This window comes from Ascaphus truei, chromosome 4, assembly GCF_040206685.1.
Source record: "Ascaphus truei isolate aAscTru1 chromosome 4, aAscTru1.hap1, whole genome shotgun sequence".
NCBI classification, from domain to species: Eukaryota; Metazoa; Chordata; class Amphibia; order Anura; family Ascaphidae; genus Ascaphus; species Ascaphus truei.
Window position 1 is genome coordinate 276486748 of NC_134486.1, and position 22253 is coordinate 276509000.

At 39.5% G+C, this 22253-nt stretch overlaps 1 protein-coding gene across 1 annotated transcript; it reads left to right on the forward strand.

Annotated features, from left to right (window-relative positions):
- Positions 1-607: 607 nt before the first annotated feature.
- PRDM13 (PR/SET domain 13) lies at positions 608-9235 on the forward strand. Its single transcript, XM_075597522.1, has 4 exons — positions 608-966; positions 2607-2738; positions 3030-3150; positions 6861-9235. The coding sequence occupies exons 1-4, from the start codon at positions 826-828 to the stop codon at positions 8366-8368; spliced, it is 1902 nt and encodes a 633-aa protein (XP_075453637.1). The 5' UTR covers positions 608-825; the 3' UTR covers positions 8369-9235.
- Positions 9236-22253: the final 13018 nt, after the last annotated feature.

A 22253-nucleotide genomic window follows, 5' to 3' on the forward strand; every position in this document is an offset into this window, starting at 1 on the left:
AATAATTACATATATTAAACAGAAAAGAGAAAAGCTGACTCAGCTTGTCAGCGAACAGCCATATGAAATGATCGTTATTTAAAAAGTTGTAGGTATTTTCTGGTGTTTTCCCATCAAGTACCTGCCCAATTCTGCTCTGGCACACGCCAGGAATCAATAGAAGTTAACAAGTCCTCAAACATTCCTGCTCTCTTTGTTAAACAGTCCTTTGCAATAAAGCCAAAGGAAGAGAATTAAAAATCTTTGAAGTATATTAAACTTCAAAAGAATCAGCCAAGTAGACTTAAAGTAGTCACTTATTTTCCAAAACTGGTTTGTCGGGGAACAATAAGGAGAAGTAAAATTTATGGAGAAATTATACAGTGGATTTGTCACTTAAAATATCGTAACTGTCTAGGGGACAATACCCCATGCTGAGGATTAATGGTCACTCCAGACCTTTGATTCAGCAGAGTCTTTTCTTTGCCCTTGACAAATTGGATTTTTAGGAATGGGAAGGTCGCCTGGACCATTGTCTGGTTACCATTCAGAGCAGCTGATTATGCAGGAGGGTTAGGGAAAGTCTCCATGTGACCCTCTTGGATGAAACTCTGCAGCTGCTGGAACAGCTCAACTCTCTCACCAAACTCAGAGCCCCAGAGCATCAACGTGCCAAGGGGGTAGCCCTCCTGTTCCTATAGAAAAGCCGGCGCGCACAGAGCAGCGCGTCACAGTGCAGGCGGAGATACGCCTGTGCGCTGTTATCCTCCCCTCGCTGTGCCTGGCTCTGCCACTCCATCCCAGTGCAGTACTTGGGGTTCCTGGCCGCTGATACCCAGAGGCAGCATGCAAGCACACAGGGCTCCGGCCAGCAGCGTCAGCGCAGGGAGCTGCATCCCAGCCGGCCTGCGCCTGGGTCCCACTGCCGGCACCTTCAAACTGGGGAAGTACCTGTCAGATCGTAGGGAGCCTGGACCTAAAAAAAAGGTATTTCCCTTCCTGGATGATTTCTCGGAGACAGGTTCAGGTGCACTGAGCACAGGAAAGGGGCAATGAGAATATACTGTATTCCGGCTAAATAGCAAATGTGGAGCACATGTACATAGACCTTCAATTGAATATTGCACCATTTGAACTTCTGCAGAAATTAACTGGGAGGAAGGTTGCATTGGAGCATTTAATCATATTTTACACATTACACGGGCATGTAATCAACGTGTGAAGGGATAGATTGGTAATAGGATGTGCCTGTTATACGCATATGTTATATATCATTTGGTAATTACAGTAAAAAAGCCAAACTTTTGATGGAGTTCGTTTGTACACCAGAATAAAGTGCAGAAGAAGGTGTTTGACTATTTGATGCTGTCAGCTGCGTGTAATGGGGGTAAATAATGTGCTTATCTGTAGGTTATATGTTACTTAGGGTTGTGGTTTTCCCATCTCTTTAATTGTTTGCTGTGCTGATTTGTGATCTTCAGCTAGGATGGTGCTGGCAGGTGCAATATCAGCAAATGTTAATTGTTTCAAGGAAATGTACAAATTATACAGTTGATTGATATTGTATAACAGGATGAGATAATTAATTTGAATAATGTATTATATTTTTCAAGACAGTATTGCTTTTAATAATTGACTTTTTTTTCTGGACATACAAGTGTGCCATATACTGTACATTAAAATGACAAAAGCTGTATAACGAATTAAATGACACATTTTATTTATTGAATGTACGCTATAGGGTAGAAATCAAGAATGCAACAGATTTCATTAGATCTTTAGACCTAAGGAAATACAGTAAACTTATTAAAAACTGTTTGTGAAAAAAATATTTGAGCAACCAAAACCGGTAAATAAAATTAACAACTGATTTAAAAATAAAATAGTTATCGGTAATTAATTGCCATAGGCTACGCCGGCCCTCAAATCAATGGCTTTGTCACACGTTCCGCTTTGATTTTTAATGTCTTTTAATTGTTTTTAAACGCCCTGCCAGATCGCTCAAATTTATTTCTCATCATCTGGCTCCATTGGCTTCTCACATTAGTCCGCATTGTTGAAATGACTTTTATTACAAGCCCATTCAACGGCTTAAAAAAAAGCCTTGCTATGCTCTTTTACGATATGGTCTCTTTGGGACCTCTGGGTATTGACTTAAGTTACGTGATTCTTTCATTCCTCGGGGAAAGGTCTGCGTCCATAACCAATAAATAACTCACATGGGCATTGCTACATTAATGTGGAATTAAATGAGATTTTTTTTTTTAAAAGGGAGACGAACTTGGGAGTGTTGCAGTTCGCAAAACTGTATGTTTTTTTTTGTTGCACAGACATGAAAATCCTTTAGGGATGTGGTGGTGATAGCTGCTGTGTGTATATGTCAGAGACGTGAACTACTGCGCACAGCTTTAATTATCATTATATCGCCTTCATGAAGACGATGAATAAAATAAGTTCTTAGCAGTGTTCACATGGGTTTAAGGACTTTTCTATTCCGGGTCCTCTCACCTTTAACGTTTCACGTGTTGCAGTGAAACCCATTGGGTGCTCATTTCCTATGTCTCGGTGCTGTCCAGTGGCTTAGAATTGATTTGTCCTCATGACTGACTGGGAGTTTTGTGCTTCAGGTGCGGTTTGTAAGAGGGGAGTTGGTAGACGAAGCAGGGGGCACTGCTCCAGAATGGATAGGATTAATTCGTGCGGCCAGAAATGGCCATGAACAGAACCTGGAAGCTCTCTCCGATTTACCAGGAGGACAGGTACAGTGATTTTATCACTTTACAGGCTCACATACTGTATAAAGTGTCATGCTTCAAGTTTGTCCCAGTTTAAAACACTGCTCCAATCTGTCCATTCCCACTATTGAAAATAATGAGAACATATGACATAGTTATATCCCTTTTAGAAAGGGGGATTGGTACAATATATATTATCTTTAAGAGTTGTTTTCTATTACAGTAAATATCGTGTATTAGATATACTAGTATAATAACAATACGAGGCTAGCTGGGTGGGCTGCTTTTTATATGTACACCTGTCTTCTGTATTAGATATTCTACAGGACTCTGCGAGATGTGCAGGTAGGAGAGGAGCTGACTGCCTGGTACTCTAATGCATTGGCTCAATGGTTCGACATCTCTACTACAGCTACTCCTACCCATGATGAAAAAGGTACGGGCTACAAGCTAGATACTATTCATTGTTGTTTATAAAACAAGTGGTCATTCATTTCAAGTAAACTACATGTCTAGGTTAAAACCTACAAGTCACTTTTCAAATTAGTGAATGTAGAGGAGGCATACATTAAAACGAAAGAATCAGCCACATTAATTAGTCATTTTTACACATCGTTTGGGGGGGGGGGGGGGGGGGATTAAGGCGGGGCTATATGAAATGAACGAAGAATATATATACATTGTGTATCTTGTTCCCTTGATTATATTGTAGTACTTATGTCTTCTTTATTTCAGTACAAAATGCTGTTATACAGTATATGAATGAGTTACAATTTCTTGGTATAGACACATTTTCAATGACTAATGGTCTTATCTTCTATGGGCTCCCTTTTTCAAGAGAAAATTAGTCAATGCATAAATTGTTTCCATCTCATTTACAGTTTCGCAATTTCTGTTTTTTTTTAAAATTTATTTCATTTGTGTTGTACAAAATGCCGTTTTACTGAGTTCATAAATAATACATGACAACGAACATTTTAGATATATGTTATTTATTTCTATTTGAGAATGCCAACAATTCAGTTGATTCTCTATATGTGCAAGGTTTACGATTTATTTTAATAAGTAAAACGTAACACGCATTAATGTCAAATTAACCCAAATTGGGCAATGTCGTGAATTTCATGACACAACAGAGGTTACTAAAATATTTGTTAACGGGACATTATACAAACTTTCGAAACATGTATACATTTAGATTAATATAAAACATTAGTTTATACTTCTTTTTTTCTACGGTAACTACTGATTTGTTAATTCTGTATTTACTGGGAGCGTCTATTTCCCAAACTACTACATTTTCCTAAATTAATTGCAGGTAGAGGTACATCAAACATCATACCCGTGTTCTGAAATCATCCCATTTATATATAACTTTCTGCTTAAAGATTCGTTTCATTATGTCATTCACTTCAGTTTTAGTATTTACAGAAAAACAATACATATATACATTTTGTCTTCTTCAAATAATAAAGATCATTACACGAAACGAATACCTAAAACGAACTCTTTGAAATAAAAGGGCAAACACCACGCAGAAACAGAAGGAGAATAATAATTTTAATAACAAGTGTAAAAATAAGGACACAGATTGCTACTGGAAACGACAAACATTGTTTGAGTTAAACTGGGAACTTTAGGGCGTTATTATTTACGGGAATCCCCCAACTAAAAAAACTCATGTAAAAAAGCTGTGCAGAAAATAGGAAGATATTTATTGAAGAACTAACTGCTATAGCAATCAACGAGATTTATTAAAGTAAATGTAGGGTTCTATGTATTAAGGCATAAGTGGGGCTTATAGATGTAAAAGGGGATTTTAATACATTTGGTGCTGTTTTTTGTCCCAGGACATCACCTATTGCTGCTTCATTCTTAGACCTCTTGGTGAAGTTATTTTGCACCATTTTGTCCCACGTTGCCCCCTGGAGAAAAACCCTATTTGGGTCTATGTATCAAAGACTAAACTAGAGAAATAGTGAGACAATAAATAGCATCAGATCAACAAAAAATATCCAATTTAAATCGATGCGTTTTTGCATTAATAAATCTGCTGCTTCCCCACCTCCCCCCCAGTTTTGCATTTAGGAGACTTTAATACGCGACCCCACTAGTGTATACGATTCTTCATACAATTTAGCTTCATTTTGGGAAATAGTTGTACTGGTGGCTATCAGCAAGAATTAAGGCCAGCTTGTTTGACCTTCTTTTGTGTTAGAAGAAAAAAGCTATTAATTAGTTAAGCAACTGCGCCGAAGTTTTCTAAAAGGTCACGGAAGCAGCTCCCACTGAACAAAAAGCCTAAATAGCGAGAGCTTCCTAAACTAACACATTAGGGTGATCTCACTGAGAAGGTTTCTATAATCCTTACAAACTACCTGCCCTCGACAATAGGATTATTGAATCGCTCCATGGTAAACTACCTAAACAATCAGTATGGGATCTTGCTGGCACTCTTCTATCTAACAGATCAACAAATTTGCAAATACCACGAATTCATGATAAATTATAGTGTCTTGTCGCAGCACTCAGGTGATGGAAAATGCAATGGTGCTTATGTGTCTTACTTTCTCTGACACAAAGGGCAGCAGATTTATGGGAGAAAAAAAACAGTTTAAAGTAATAGAATTGGTTTTTGATGCTATTTTGCACAATAGAGACTCACAATCAGCAGTAATAACTCTTAATCACTGTTGGTCACAGCCTCAAGGTACAGGTCATTTAAAATAAAATGACATGATTTCTCACATGTTGGTAGATTCTGAAACACTGATTTATTAGGTTCGTATTTTTCGCAGATTGTATAATAAACGTATATTATATCATATCATATCATAAGGTGCCATTTAGAAGACCAATGTAAATTAACTATTTTCGATTAATGTTATAGTTAATCTATACATTTGCTGTAGTTAATTGACAAAACGAGGAAGAACACGTTGGGTTATCTAGATATTTCGGTGATTTTTGCAGTGCACCCGATTTACACTTCATGTAATCACTAGTTATGTTTCTAGCACTTAGACATCACAACAAATGTGAAACTTTTCACATCAAGTCTGTAAAAATGTGTTTTAAGTTTTTGAGAAACAAATCATTTGACTATTAAAATAAAACTGCTAGCATCTTTATTTGACAATTTCATAGAGGAAAATGTTAAGTTGTCGAATATATATATATAATATATGTATACACGAATATATATATAATATATGTATACACGAATATATAAATATTATTATAGCAACCGAAGGTCAAATAACATGTGTTATCATTTAACTATATATACAAACATATACACAAACATCACTTGCTATAATTAAAGGTACTATAAGTACTATAAGTAGCGTGTTCATAAAACTTTATATCGTATCACGATATAAAATACAGATATAAATGATTACAAATGTATGATATATAGTAGTTTTGTTGTGTATCCTTGTTTTAAATGATCTAAGAGAACATAAACAGATGCTCCAAAAGTCTGCATCAGACCTTCGTTTTGAGAGGTTGCAGTAAAAAAAGGAGAATTTGTAAAGAGCTGGCATTAATAGCATTGTCTTTTGGGGAAGAAGAATGGTTATGTAGGGCTTCTCCTTATATGATCTCGCTTTGTCATGAGGAGCTCATAATCATTAGATGGGCCTTTTGCTGAATGGAACCCTAAACTGCCTGACATACGCTTCCTATTCTCCTAATGTCAACAGATGGGCCCCAGCCCAGTGCAAAGAGTACCCCTCCTCCTGTGCTCCTGTGCTCTACTAACAGCAGCTGTTCTGCTCTAGCCAAGGCAGCAAAGGGTTAACGAGTTGGACTAATAGCTTCGGTACAGTAACAGCGTTGGCAACATACTGTGGCAGAGGCTGGCAGTGCGTTACCAGCAATGTTTGGAGATACGTGAAGGGTTGAAAAAGGGCTTAGATTGGTGACCTTGACACAATTAATCCTTCGCGTTATTTTGACATCTTGAAGCTGACAGTGTGTAAACGTTTATATTGGGAATATTAGTACATTGGAAATAAAATACTGACAGATTACAAAATCTGCATTTGCTGTATAAAATATGAAATTCTTTTTAGCTCCCTTTCGTAAAATAATACATTGCACTGTTCGCTAAACTGATGTCCTATTCTCTTCTTTCACCAGGGGAAGAACGCTATATTTGTTGGTACTGCTGGAGAACATTTAAATTTCCAAATACCCTTAAAGCTCATATCCGTTTTCACTGTGCACTTAACAACGGGAGGGGGTTTCTCAATAACGAACAAGCCAGGAGCTCGGAAATGTTCGCTGCCCCCCCCAAAATGTCTGATGGGATATCCAATGCAACCCCCCCTCTGAGAGGTAACCATCAGCAGGCAAACTGTCCATCTAGGGAAGCTATTAAGAGGGAATCTTCCTTATCCCCGGCCTTGAACAAGCTAGGGGTTATCAAAAAGACTCTAGGGAAAGACGAACAGGACAGAGCCCTGGATATGAGTGTAAGCTCTGCAAGAAACCATGGACAATTTATAGGTCTAGTAGGCAATGGTTGTGCTGGGAATGGAATGGCGTTTTATCCAGGTATCAGGTCTGCATTCAAACCCACTGGACTGACCAAGTTACCGCACGCCGACTCTGCCAGGGAAGACACAAAAAACGGTAGCTTGGGCTTCAGCAAACTTCTTGGAAGCATTAAACCAAGTCGCTCAGGAAACGAAGCTCTGGTGAGCAACCACCACCACTCCAAGTGCTTGCATCCTGGGGATGGCACTTCTAACGTCCTATCCTGTGCCACGGGCATGAGGGGCTTTCCTATACTCTCTCACTTGGAGGAAACTTCAGCATTCAAGCATGTGGAGAGGGGGGTCCATGCCAGCCTCTCTCCCAACAGTCGCTACAACCAGATCCCGCCAGCAGGTCTTCACTTTGAAAGGTTCTCCATTCCTCCGTTTGAAGGCATCAAGTCCTACTCAGCAGAATGTAACATCCCAGTTATGCCTTTCACTGTGTACAATGGAGAGCTCCTTTACAGCACTCCCTACTACCCCTTCAAGTTTCACTTCAGCAACCTTATCAAGTACCCGGAGTCCGTGTCTTATTTTAACGCTGGGCCGGCCATGAACCCAGAGTTGGGCTCCATTACCACTAGCATAGACCGCGAGATCGCCATGCACAGCCACCAGCTCTCTGAGATAGCAGCTGAGAAAAACAGGGTTGGCAGGCTGGACAGCCTGGCGGGGGGCACAGTGCCGGGCACTGGCAAACCCAAGAAGGGTCACCTGTGTCTCTACTGCGGCAAGCTCTACTCTCGCAAGTACGGCCTGAAGATCCACATGAGGACTCACACGGGCTACAAGCCCCTCAAGTGCAAGGTCTGTCTGAGGCCATTCGGGGACCCCAGCAACTTGAACAAGCACATCCGACTTCATGCAGAGGGCAACACACCCTATCGCTGCGAGCACTGTGGCAAGGTGCTGGTGAGAAGGAGGGACCTGGAGAGGCACGTGAAGTCCAGGCATCCAGGCCAGAGCCTGAGCAGCAAAGATCAAGAGCACACTGACCCTTCCTACCCCCAGCCAGAGCCCAAGAGCGAGGACAATGACAGCGAGGTGGACGTGTGCTTCACTGATGAGCAAAGTGACCAGGAGACAGGAGGCAGCAAGGAGCACTGATCCAGCACACACCGTGCTGTACTTATACATACAGAGCTTTATAACGAAATATATATAAATATATGCAGATGTATTATAGATATACAGTAATTATTGACACAGTTTTAGGATGTATCTATTTATGTGGTTCTAAATATAACAAAACAAGCTCTTGGAGCCTGCTGGTCAATTGCAAGCTGGACATCTTACAGTGACTGAAATAAATCAGAAGGTTTTGTAAATGCAGGATGAAAAAAAAGTGTGCTTGCAAGTACTGTATGTGTGATTATGGAGAATATTTGAACCAAGTGGCACCTTTTAATGGCAAGAAAAACTCCCCCAGCGCAATCACATTCTGTACTGGCCAGTGTCCAACATTTAATGTTTTGTTGGGATCCTTTTTATTTGGATATTTTTCAATAACCCTTTACATTTGGCCATACACTAGGCCAAGTAACACTTCACATTTAAAAAGAACAAGTTGTGCCTTTGTACATTTCCCCCCAATGGAATATCTTTGCCCGTTTTTGTCAAACTCAATACTCGTGTCCCATAATACAGACACATACATTGCATATGTAACCAGTAGTTTTTCTAACACCGATTGAAAAAATATACACCCATTATTTGTCCTTTCTGCATAAAAAGTAAAGTAATGGACATAATGTGATACAATCGCGAATTTAAACATAAAAGTTGTATGAACACATATTGTAACGGGTGAACTCCAAACCTGCTATTGTATTTTAAGGAGAAGTGGTGTAGGTTTGTTTTTATAACGGATGGTGTACAGTGGATACAGTTCTTTGGTCTTGGTTCACTTTGTTATGCGATTTTCTAAATAAACTTAATGACAAACAACTACAATTTGTCTGTTGGAAACGAAAACATGCATCTGAAGTGATTATTTGGAAGTAAAATGGTGTGTAACATATTTATTATCCTTGTATTTGGTGTTAATCTGTAAGTAATAGGAAAAGCATACTTTCCATGGAACACAACCAAAAGGATTTTCAGTATTTACACCTCATATAATATTTGTTGTAAGGCAGCTATTTTGCAACCTGTGATACCTTTCACTGAATCAACATCCTAATTGTTCACAGAGGTTGTTGTTCCTAAGTTACCTTCTATATTTCAAACAAGAAGTTAAAACACCCAAAGTAGTTTCGTGATATCCAGACTTAAAGCAACATATATGCAAATCCGTCAATTAATTCAACAAAAGACAGCACAACTTATTATTACCTAAGGTCTAATTAGCTATAACCACCCCCTATTTAAGTGAATGTCATACAATTAACACATGCAAAGGGAATATGTTACCCTAAAAATATAAAAAATGTACGGTAGAACTCATATTTTCTTATCTTCTATTTCACACTGTAAACTCCGCTCGAGTGCGGAATATTCGTATAGCTCACCAGTCACATGCAAAATATGATCCAGGAAAATATTGTAGAACAGATTCAATTCATGTATTAGCATAATAACCATTATACAATGATATTTAGAACATTCAAGATATTCAGGATAGTCGGATTGTTTTAAATAACAATGACAAACCTAATGTATTCTCATCAGCCAAATGATCCGTTTTTTTTTTTTAATTGCATGGCTATTTCTTACCCTTTCGTGCCTAGCCAAACTTTCGTACATATTGTAGGTAAAACAAAATATGGCAATACATATACATAGTTAAGTTTAAGTCAACACTTGTGGTGTAGAATGGCTTAAACATTGCTACAAATCGCTGGGATCATTTGTTGTCTCTAATATACACAATGAGCGCTTTTTTTGACAACAGATAGTGAGATGTTTCAGATTTTTTATACAGTGTTCTTATAAAAATTCTATCAAATTTAAAGTGAAAAGCTTGTTTTTTTTTCTTGGGGAAAAAGAAGACATGTTTAATTAACGGATCATGAAACATCCACATATATATTCTAATGATTTAACATTACGATTGCCCTTCCCCATTAACTTAATAATGGAATAATATTTATTTTCAAAAACATCAAATGGAAACAGGTTAGGAAGTAAAGAAGATCAAGAATTCACATTTTCCACAAAAAGCCTTGACGTAAAAAAACAACAATAAAACAATAACGATTGTAAAAACCCTACAAAGATTATCACTGATATAATAATACATGTTTAAAAAGTTATGAAGAAAAAGTATCAGTTACCGACAATCAACACAATACACACGTTGCAACCATTAGTTCACCTTTGTCCTAGGTGTGAGAATAGCACTTTATTAAACAGATTACAGTAGTCATTAAGGGAACTATGTATCAAGAGTTAAGGGTTACAAAGTTTTTGCACGTGCAAAATTAGAATTTTCATATATTTGTTGGCGGTATATGTACTGTATGAACAGTGTCCACTATGACATTGAATATTGAGCGTTGCTTTACTTTGGAGGAAGTCAGTCCCTTTGCTACAATTAATGTGACAAATAAATGAAATGCAGAAAGCGTTACAAAATACAACACCAATCCCACATTTCTTTATACGTCTCATTAGCATAATTTAGGCAACATACACATCTAAATTCACCTTAATCTCTTCCCACTTGATCCACGGTTAGTGTCCTTAACTACTGCAGATGACAGAAAATTCAACAGACACCATGTGGGTTATTCATTAAACTGCAATAGTGCTGATCGGGGCACTATCACACAAAAACGGCTACTGACTTCAAATGGAGTTTCCATGCCATGGAGCCTAGATTGGCACTATTTCATTTTCATGAGTAACCACCTAATAATTCAGATTTCCCATATACAGTATTACAGTGCAATTTGAAGCAAAATACATCACTTTACACCACTATTCATTGAATTAAATATAAGGATTATATATATAAATAAATAAATAAAACGTAAATAGCCGTGCTAGTCCAGTTGCGATAGCGCAGAATAAATGAGTTCTTCAGTATTAGGTGATACATGTATCACATACTATTGAAGAATATATATATATATATATATATATATATATATAAAAATCATTTAGCATTAAAATCTCTGTGCTAAAAAGTAATGCAAAAAGTGATAAAATGTGTGTTGTATGTACAGGCACACCCCGGTTTAAGGACACTCACTTTAAGTACACTCGCGAGTAAGTACATCTCGCTCAATAGGCAAATGGCAGCTCACGCATGCGCCTGTCAGCACATCCTGAACAGCAATACCAACTCCCTACCTGTACCTAAGCTGTGCGCAAGCGGGGAGACTATAGAGCCTGTTACACATGCGTTATTTACATCTGTTATGCACGTATATGACGATTGCAGTACAGTTCATGCATCGATAAGTGGGGAAAAGGCAGTGCTTCACTTTAAGTACATTTTCGCTTTACATACATGCTCCGGTCACATTGCGTACGTTAATGCGGGGTATGCCTGTATAACCAGACACTAAACACGTTATGGGGGGGAGGGGGAGGGGGGAGGGGAGAGGTAAAAAAGCGCTAAAAAACCCTATTAAGACTTCATACAAGACACATAGCTTAGTGTTTGAAACCAATTTTTTTTTTTTCAAAATAACCTTTTCTTTGACAAGTTTTTGGGATGCAGAAAGAGAAAAGGGGATTATGAGGACATTTGAAGATGGTAATACGTATCATAATAAAGATACAGAAATACAACAATAAAAATAAAGGGGGGTGGAGGGTGGGAGAGAGGTTTCATTCCTGCAGCATTTCTGTTTGGTACAGACTCTGATGAAAAGTTGGTACCCCGTACTGTCACGGTCACATCTGACATAGACACGAGTTAAGAATAGCAGTATAAGTCTCCCCCATGTAAGTGCTCTGGCAGTCATTTTAAGGTCCAATTCCATGTGGTGCTCCTCGCAGAAGTGGGCTTTGTAAATTATTAGAGTCAAGTTATTGTATAGGGAGGCAGGGGGGTCACCTCGACATCAGGGCCACCTTGTCATTAAGGAGGGCTGGTAATTTGTCCATCAGGAGGTTGAAAGAATTGTGGATGCCTCACGCCATGTAGAATACCTGATTAATGCAACAATGATGTATTAAAAAAAAAAAAATAACTAGAAAATATAAATTATTAGTGTAATATTATTTGTGATAGCAATAGTGTGAAAATAATACAGTTTAGTAACCTACATAATGAAACATCCCAATTGTGTCATATACATTTTTGGGTTGATATAGAGCAGCATAATCGCTAACATTATTAAGAGGGGTTAGGCCCAATTACACTTGTCGGTTTGATGCACTTTCTCCTTTTTCTTGGTGCAGAGAGACCTTCTGTTTTAGTAGATACTATTAACATTTGTATACCTAGTTAGCACAGCCCATTTCTCTCTGCCCTACCAAAATAAATTAAAATAATAGCTCAGATGGGGACATTTTGTAGGTTGGCACATAGAAGTACAAAATCAAAATGTCAAATTATATTTACGTGCATCAATTTTGCACTGACAAGGCTGTTTGTTTGGATCAAGTTTAAGGTAAACTCCAGTGTATTTTATTCTTTCTCATTTAGATTGAAAAAGCTTTTGTCAGTGGTCGACGTGGCTTAAGAAGTAGTTGTACTATGTCTGACTTAAACAAAATTCTGCATTTATTTAGCACAGAGGAAAAGCTATAGTAACCATATTTAGAATAAATAATAAATATATATATATATACAATTTTAAATAGAACGTGGAACCATTTGTCAATAATAAAGTATTTGTACTTTGGGATTGTAAATTAAAATGCAGTGGTAATGTTTTCATTTGATATATATAGCCCAGATCCCTCCGTGACTCTGCACCCGTGGCAGGATACCACATTGCATGAGTGCTCCTTACATCACCTTCCAACTGCGGTAATCTTTACCCCAAATATCATCACACTTTGACTGATGGCTTTAGTGAAGGGAAATAAAAGGGGTATGCTGCACTCAACAATGGAAAAATATACATACAGTTTTACCGGTGCTGCTGGTTCAAGGATAACCTGTCAGGTATATCCCAGGGCAATACTAAGGAAAATAAGGATCCAACGCTCTACGGTTTTCCAAATAAAGCTAATTTATTGTGCCACACAACGTTTCGACCAGCAGGTCTTTCTCAAGTGCCTAGTCACTTGAGAAAGACCTATTGGTCGAAACATTGTGTGGCACAATAAATTAGCTTTATTTAGAAAACCGTAGAGCGTTGGATCCTTCTTTTCTTTAGTGAAGGGAAGGCACTATATGGGGGGGATACATATCAATAGATAATAATTACCCTGTGTAATGTAATATTGATAAATATATATATACATTACATTACATATTATATATATAGTGTCAAACATTAAAGACTTCCAGAGTTATAAGAGAAAAAATACTTTTACTGGTTTCTGAACTCTGGTAGTCTTTTTGCATTATATTTTGCAATATAACAGTCTGACAGATCGGGGGTGCACAAACTTTTGGTGCTGCACCCACCAGCCTGCTCTCCACCAGTGCTCGTGCCCCCCCTTAGGTTGCTGTCCCAGTGCACGCGTGCCTGGCAGGGGTGGGGGGTTCGGCGTGTGCACAGCGCTGCACCCGCACACGCGGTCCTGGGAGGGAGAGGTTACGACGGGAGGGGGCATGGTGGGGGGTTTGCGGGGGCGTGGCCATGACCTCACGCGGCTGGTTCGCCCTCATTGGCTGAACCGCCGGCGGGGGCGTGGCCACGCTCCGTCGGAAGTTCCACACACAATTTTTTTGTTTGTGTGGAATCTTGCAGTACAGCGCGGCCGCTGAATGTGCGCCGACGCATGTACTCAGCCCGGAGTGACTGGGGAGCCGGTGCTTGTGCGCATAGCGCACGCCGAGGCGTGCACTGTGGCAGTCACTGGGACCGCAGCCTTATCTTTGTGCTGGTGTCAAGTGATGCCGCGGGTCATGTGACATCACATCACGCGTCCCTGTAGCTTAATTTGATGCCGCATTGTCATGGCGACGTGTCGCCCGAAGCCGGCTGAATCAAGGTTAGTGAGTTACAGAGGTCTGGCGTGGCCCCCCTGCATTTAATTAAAATGTCTTGGGGAAGAGCGCGAGGCCTCTGTAACCACCGCGCCCCCCCAAAATCTCACGCCCCCAGTTTGAGCACCCCTGTGTAGATCACACTTCAAGTAGGTCTACACTTAAATTGGTCTCTTTCTCCAAATTCACATCCCCTGTAGATGGGATATTTTTGTCTGTGACTTTCCTGGCGATATTGCATCAAATAGGTGACAATGCGTCAATCCTGCATGCAAATGAGATGCGTAAGCCACGTGATTAGTCTGCTTCGATCATTCTTCATAAATACAGCGAAAACGCCAGATTTGTATTAATGAAGTTTTCATGCTCAATAGCTATAATAGTAAATTCCCCCACTGGTATAAATTAATATATATTTCTTTGATAAGTGGGTGCAATTTTTTGGCATGAGGATTTCATTAGTTGTGTGTCAAGTAGTTTTTGATATATAAGGGCCACTCAATGACGATAATGGAAGCTCAGTGCGAAACGACATCTCAGTATTCATTACACACTGTCCAAACCGTGCAATTATGCCACTTTTTTTTTTACACTGTTTGGTTTCGGCTTTGCAAATCTAAGCTATATGGAAATTTTGTATGCAAATGAGAAAATACATAAAGATATGAGGTTGCATATCGCCCAGAAAGTTGCTGCAAGAAATGTCACCTACCCAAGGTAGGATATTCAGGCTGAGAGAGACACATTAGGAGAAGGCCTATTTGCTATTTGTGGTAGTTACGCAAGTAGTAAGCTCCATTCTCAATAAGGACTCCATAAGCATAGCATGCAGAGACCCTGTTGCTTAACTCAAGCTACTCAAAAATGTGCTCTATTGCGGGAAGTTTAGAAAGATGAAAAGGCTGCTTTTAAAGCAATAGAGCAGTCCTGGCATGATTTATCATGGTTAAAACATGATAAATTACCCCAAACTGCACTACAGCATTAAAATCAGCTCTGCTATATCTGTATAGTCTATGTAGAACAAATCCTAAATTGATCTCTCTCTCGCTCTCTTTTGCCATATTCCCCAACCTTGGGAAAGGGATATTTCTGGCTGCGAATTTCCGAGCAATATTGCATCACCTACAGTAGGCTCATAGACAAACCTGCATGCAAATGAGATGTGAAATAGTGTGATTCCCCCCCCCCCCCAAAAGTCACATGTTTATTGTGCATCTCTAAGAATGAATGCATCCTATTTGCACCCGTTTAGGGGTGATTAAAGAAGTTAGGGAGGAATTATCTAACACACATCCTATAATGGGATGCAGCAAATGCTGCATATGAGTCCTCCACAAACAAATATATAGTCCCCAGCGCTATAAGTCCAAGATACCGTGACCTTAAAGGAAGTCTCTGATCTTTCAAGATGGTAGTTGGGCTTGATAAAGATGTTTCAGATGGGACGGTGTCTTTGATGTAGATGATTACACCTTCTGAAATATAGATGACAGACACACCTGATTGCGCAGCGTATTTCTACAATCAGATCCCTATCTAAGATAATACAGAATCTTACTCACATGAGTTATGTCTGTATGTTCATTGGAGAGAATCTGTGGTGGCTCCCCTTCTCCTCTGTTCCTCTCACGAACCCCCGTGTGGAGACAGCTTACTGGGATCAATCACAGTCCTCAATGACGTCAGGGATAGTTCCGTTGCGACACCCCCACCGACGTGAGATAAGATGGGCACAATATGGTGTAGTATGCAATTACTTTATTGGGCTAAAACAATTAAACAATGCTTAAAATCCTGGACGGGAGGAGGAGCCTAGTGAATTGAGCCATCGCAGCACCTGTAGTCCTGACACGAGGAGGGTTTCCTGCATCACTGACGTCACACGCCGAGTCGACAGCGTGTCCGTGTGCAGTATACCTCCCCGCTGTGTTGGAAGGATTTGCAAGCTGCGGACGGCATTAGCGCGGAGTATCATCCACATTGCACCATGTGAGTGTATTTTAAGCATTGTTTAATTGTTTTAGCCCAATAAAGTAATTGCATACTACACCATATTGTGCCCATCTTATCTCACGTCGGTGGGGGTGTCGCAACGGAACTATCCCTGACGTCATTGAGGACTGTGATTGATCCCAGTAAGCTGTCTCCACACGGGGGTTCGTGAGAGGAACAGAGGAGAAGGGGAGCCACCACAGATTCTCTCCAATGAACATACAGACATAACTCATGTGAGTAAGATTCTGTATTATCTTAGATAGGGATCTGATTGTAGAAATACGCTGCGCAATCAGGTGTGTCTGTCATCTATATTTCAGAAGGTGTAATCATCTACATCAAAGACACCGTCCCATCTGAAACATCTTTATCAAGCCCAACTACCATCTTGAAAGATCAGAGACTTCCTTTAAGGTCACGGTATCTTGGACTTATAGCGCTGGGGACTATATATTTGTTTGTGCACTTTTGTTACCAGGTTTGGAATAGCCTGTCATATTGTCACCAAGCTGCTTATGTTATAGATTTTGTTCTCACTTGATGTTCACAATGACACATATTGTTTAGCACATTATTGTTAGCACTTATTAATTTGTTTTAGTGTAGGTTAGCGCTTTTTGGAGGGGTTATTTTCTTTGTTTTGTTTATTTTTGCATATGAGTCCTGCCACTTATTTCCCTTTTCTGCGCATAATAGAAATCCATCAAATCAGAGTTGGTGTAAACTACTTTAATCTCCTTAAATTTTAACTAGATTTGAATGAAAATGTAAACATTTGATTATCACATTTTTTACATCTTGCAGTGACATAGATATCACACTGTATTACAGTACCTTATATCGTAAACGTTTCAACCCTTTATCTTCTTCCAGAGTAAAACATTACTGATTTCCCTAATATGAATGCTGCGCTTAAGCCTCTTTCAATCTTTAATCCTGTGAGTGTTTATGGTGTCCACACCCTCGGGTGCTGAAAATGTTTGACGCTAGCAGCGTTGAAGCAACAATCATGGCAATATTCTTAAAATAAACCAAGATGAATCATATACTTTTTTTTTTTTGACAAATCCTGTAGATACTATCTATGATTTATTTAAATCCAAAAGCGAAAAAATAAATACATAAATAAAACAAATGAGAATTTGTGTAAATTATTTATTTGATTAGAAAAAAGGCATTTTTAGAGGGGATGTGATAACTACAGTATATACAAGTTCTGACTATCTGGGGAAAAGTGAAAGAGGGAAGGTACTTTATTTAGGATATTTAAAACCAGAGACAGAACATGAAACACAGACAGAGCTCAGTGCACATCCAGTGAAACTTATACACGGTACAGTGCCTCAATATATATGTATAGAAATCTATTAAATAAAATGGTCTTTAAGTTTAAGATTTTGGCCAAAGTGTTGTAAGCCCATGAGCCACTACATGGCAGACCACATCTCAAGGGTACCTAACACAAATGGCTCCTTGTGACCTTGGGCAAGTCACTTTATCTCCCTGTGCCTCAGGCACCAAAAACATAGATTGTAAGCTCTATGGGGCAGGGACCTGTACCTGCAAAATGTCTCTGTAAAGCGCTGCGTACAATTACCAGCGCTATACAAGAACATGCTATTATTATTATTATTATATATATATATATATTAATAAATATATATAAATATATTATATATATATATAATAATATAATATATTTATATATATTTATTAATATATATATAATAATAATAATAATAGCATGTTCTTGTATAGCGCTGGTAATTGTACGCAGCGCTTTACAGAGACATTTTGCAGGTACAGGTCCCTGCCCCATAGAGCTTACAATCTATGTTTTTGGTGCCTGAGGCACAGGGAGATAAAGTGACTTGCCCAAGGTCACAAGGAGCCAACACCAGGAATTGAATCAGGCTCCCCTAGCAGCAATCTCAGTGTCAGTCAGTGTCTTTACTCACTGAGCCACTCCTTCTCCTTCTCTTATATATATATATATATATATATAAAAGCATATAAGTGTCACAGAGGAGTGCTACTGAGCATGGCAATATATATTTAAAACCAGAGACAGAACATGAAACACAGACAGAGCTCAGTGCACATCCAGTGAAACTTATACACGGTACAGTGCCTAAATATATATGTATAGATATCTATTAAATAAAATGGTCTTTTAGTTTAGCATTTTGGCCAAAGTTTTGTAAGCCCTTGAGCTACTACACGGCAGACCACATCTCAAGGGTACCTAACACTAATATAAATTCTTAATAACCTGTGCATTACCAGGAAAAATGCAACTAATTTTGACAGATTTATTATAAATCATCTTCCTGGTAATGCACAGGTTATTAAAAATTTATATTAGTGTTAGGTACCCTTGAGATGTGGTCTGCCGTGTAGTAGCTCAAGGGCTTACAAAACTTTGGCCAAAATGTTAAACTAAAAGACCATTTTATTTAATAGATATCTATACATATATATTTAGGCACTGTACCGTGTATAAGTTTCACTGGATGTGCACTGAGCTCTGTCTGTGTTTCATGTTCTGTCTCTGGTTTTAAATATATATTGCTATGCTCAGTAGCACTCCTCTGTGACACTTATATGCATATATATATATATATATATATATATATATATATATATATATATATATATATATATATATATGTGTTGTGGTTATTTTGGGGGTTCAATATGAGCTTGTAGGTGTCCTGTATGTTTTACTTTATTTAGGACCAAGAATCCTACACAGCCTTTTCACCTTTTAAGTCCCAGCAGGCGAATCATCAGATGTAGGGTTACTAATAGGACACACCTGACCATAATTTTGCTCCCTTTCACAGCCTGAGAAAGGCAGAGCTGCCTGGTAAATGTGTGGGATCTGTCTTGATTTTGCTTATTTGTTTATTTTGAATGCACCACAGTTTGTTTAAATAAACACATGCATCGAACCGGAAGTTTCTGTGATTCCACACCTAGAAGACTGTGCCAAGAGCCCTAAAACTGGTGACATGTCACATATGGTGGAGAATGTGGGCATAGCGATAATTAGTCTGTGGGTTTAAATAAAAACAAGGGGTTTCAAAATGGAGGATATACTAAAGGTTTTGCTACAAGCCACCTCTATACAAAAACAAGCCACCTCTACACAACAACAGGCCATGGCTGCCCAACAGAACACCGACCAAGGGCTGGCAGGGACCAACTGGGTGCTGGCAGAGGCAAAGTAGATAAGCCATATTGAAAAACAGGAGACCAACTGGGTGCTGGCACAGGCAAACCTCGTGCTGGTAGAGGCAAACCAGATAAACTGTGATGAGCTTATCTCAGAGATTGTTCTACAGAGATTCTACAACAGGAGATACAATCTCTGTCTGAAAAGCTTGCTTAGATCCCAATGCAGACTCCCCAGAGCAATAAGGCAGTCAGGGCCAGTCATCGTCTCCAAAAGTTAACAGGATCTGATCATGTGGAGGCGTACATCATGATATTTGAATGGACTGCAGAAAAAGAGGCCTGGTCAACTGAACTGTGGTCTGCTGGCACCGTTCCTAAGTGGGGAAGCCCAGAAAGCATACCATGATCTGGAGCCAAGTCAAGCCTGTGACTATGCTTAGCTGAAGTTAGAAATATTACCTCACTTGGGTGTCACTGCAGTAGTTGTCCTCAAAGATTCCAATCTTGGACATTTCAACCGGACAAAGCCCCATGGTCACAGTTGTATTACTTGATTCATCTTGCTTGGAAATTGCTGCAGCTCGAAGTCAACTCTGCAGCGCAGATAGTGGAACAACTGATGATGTACCAGTTTGTAAGAGGCTTACCTCTAATCCTTCATAAATGGATCAACCAGGAAAAACTAACATTGAAGATGACTTCTCTCATTGAGAAGTATGGGTCGATGATGATCTACTGCAGCCCCCTGCCCAAGAGCGCACCGAAAGCCTGAAGACTCGGCATGGCAGCAAGATGGGTAAGACTGTTTATGGGTTTAAAGGACTTCAAAGAAACTTTCGACCAAATGGGGATAAATGGGGCCCTCACCCTTACCAATACGGGGAAAAGCTACAAGGGACAATCAGATTTTCAATTTAAATGTTTCAGGTGCTAGGAGATTCGTCATGTTGTTAAAGATGCCCGTTACCCGAGGAACCCATGCAATGGGGGAGAAAAAGGTCATGTTTATATTCCTGGGCAATGGTGTTTGCATTTGCAGCTGTCCCCTCTAATGTTCAACATATGTGCCCTACAAAGGTAGAGGGGAAAAGGGTACAGGCTCTGCTACACTCTGGGAGCATGGTGTCCCAATGACTGATAAATCCAAACAAATTAGACAGTTTAAAGATCCTTAATATAATCTGCATTCATGGGGACAAACATCAATATCGTACTGCTAAGGTGGACTTGGAAACTGAAAGGGAGTCATTATCTTTTCGAGTGGGTGTACTGGGGAGACACTCCTTATTTTTTGGATCTGTTTTTTTATGACATTACAAATGTTTTATCTGAAAGAGTTCATGTAACAGGGGAGTTATCCCTGTTCAGGTAATGTGCCTCTAATCCAGCAGTGTGGTGGTTAACTGCTGGTAGTCAATTAACAAACACCACCTGCCTGATTAGATTGCTTAGAAAAGCCTGTCTTTTGAGACAGGAAGTGAGACTCCTTAGCTCACACCTGAGCTGAACTTGGAGACGAACAGTCTTGAGCCCTGCCAGAAGAAACAGCAGAGCTGCTTTCAAGACACAGGGGAAACTTCTAAACCTGAATGCTGACACACCCTGAGGAAAAGGGAGCTGAACCAGGGACAGAGAAGATTTTCCCTCCAAACCACTACAAACAGATAAGACTTTCATATACAAGACTTTTTATATCTGTTCATCTCATGCTATATGTTTGGGGCTGGGGAGTTGTGAACTGCATAGTATTTCACTAGAAATACTCCCAAGTGAATAGAAGCTTCGTTTACCCCTTGTTTGGATGGTTTCCTGATGTTAAAAGTGTGAATATGTGAAAAGGCGCAAAAAAGGCTTATTTAATTTCACTATAATCAGTCTCCCTTGCAAACCTCTGTGAGTGTCCGCCTACAGTTCATAAGAAATTTGGCAACATTTTTCCATTCGAAGATTCAGTTTTTGAGGGTAAAAACAAAGTAAAAAACTCCTATCTTAGGGAAAAATATTGCCCCTTCAATGATAATGGTAGGGTAAAAGCCTAGCCAGGAAGTAGGTTTTCAGGACCGCTTCTATCTGAGATCTACCTCTCCCCATCTCTGCTGCGTAAGCCATTTTTGGGGGAGAAAACAGGCGCTGCAAACATTCAAAGGCACCATTTACCTCAGACCCTTTGAGACCATCTTATGGTGATTATGTGAGCTCAGCTCATCATTGTGTGTGGACTTTTCTTCCACCTTTTCCATTCATTTAAATGTGTACATTTTGTATTGTATTTTATTTTGTTTGCATATTTGTGCACTTCATTTAGTTGCACTCCCCCTCTTTTCCTTTATGTAAATGTAGCATAGCCTCTGGCTGCTACCTTTTCCTTTGGCCTCTACAGTATAAGTCCTGCTAGGGACAGACACTGTAAGGGTTATGTGCTCATGAAGGCCTAGTTTGCTATTGCAGCCTTGGATACACTAACTGTATCCAAAGGTGAGCCTAGCAACAACCTGAGTGTGTCAGCCTGGGGGGAGTATACTGGCTGGGTCACATGAGGTTGATGTGACTCCTGTCAGTATCAGACCTGTCCTGTTATGTGGCAGGGTTACAAGCCTAACCCCCAGGGATATATACTGGCACTCTCCCAGAAATCAGTGTGTCTCTTGCCCCCGCTGTGGAGTGGACAACAACTACCCTGTATCCCACAAGGGGACACAGGAGGAGCACCAGAAGGGAACCTAGATGGCTCAATCGTTAAGGTAACTTCCAAGG

What these genes read in the sequence shown, in the direction of transcription:
- PRDM13 (XM_075597522.1), top strand. Translation starts at nt 826, where the DNA reads ATGCAAGCACACAGGGCTCCGGCCAGCAGCGTCAGCGCAGGGAGCTGC. An exon ending in AGCCTGGACCTAAAAAAAAG is followed by an intron (nt 967 to 2,606) that starts GTATTTCCCTTC and finishes TTTGTGCTTCAG; the next exon opens with GTGCGGTTTGTAAGAGGGGA. An exon ending in TCCTACCCATGATGAAAAAG is followed by an intron (nt 3,151 to 6,860) that starts GTACGGGCTACA and finishes TTCTTTCACCAG; the next exon opens with GGGAAGAACGCTATATTTGT.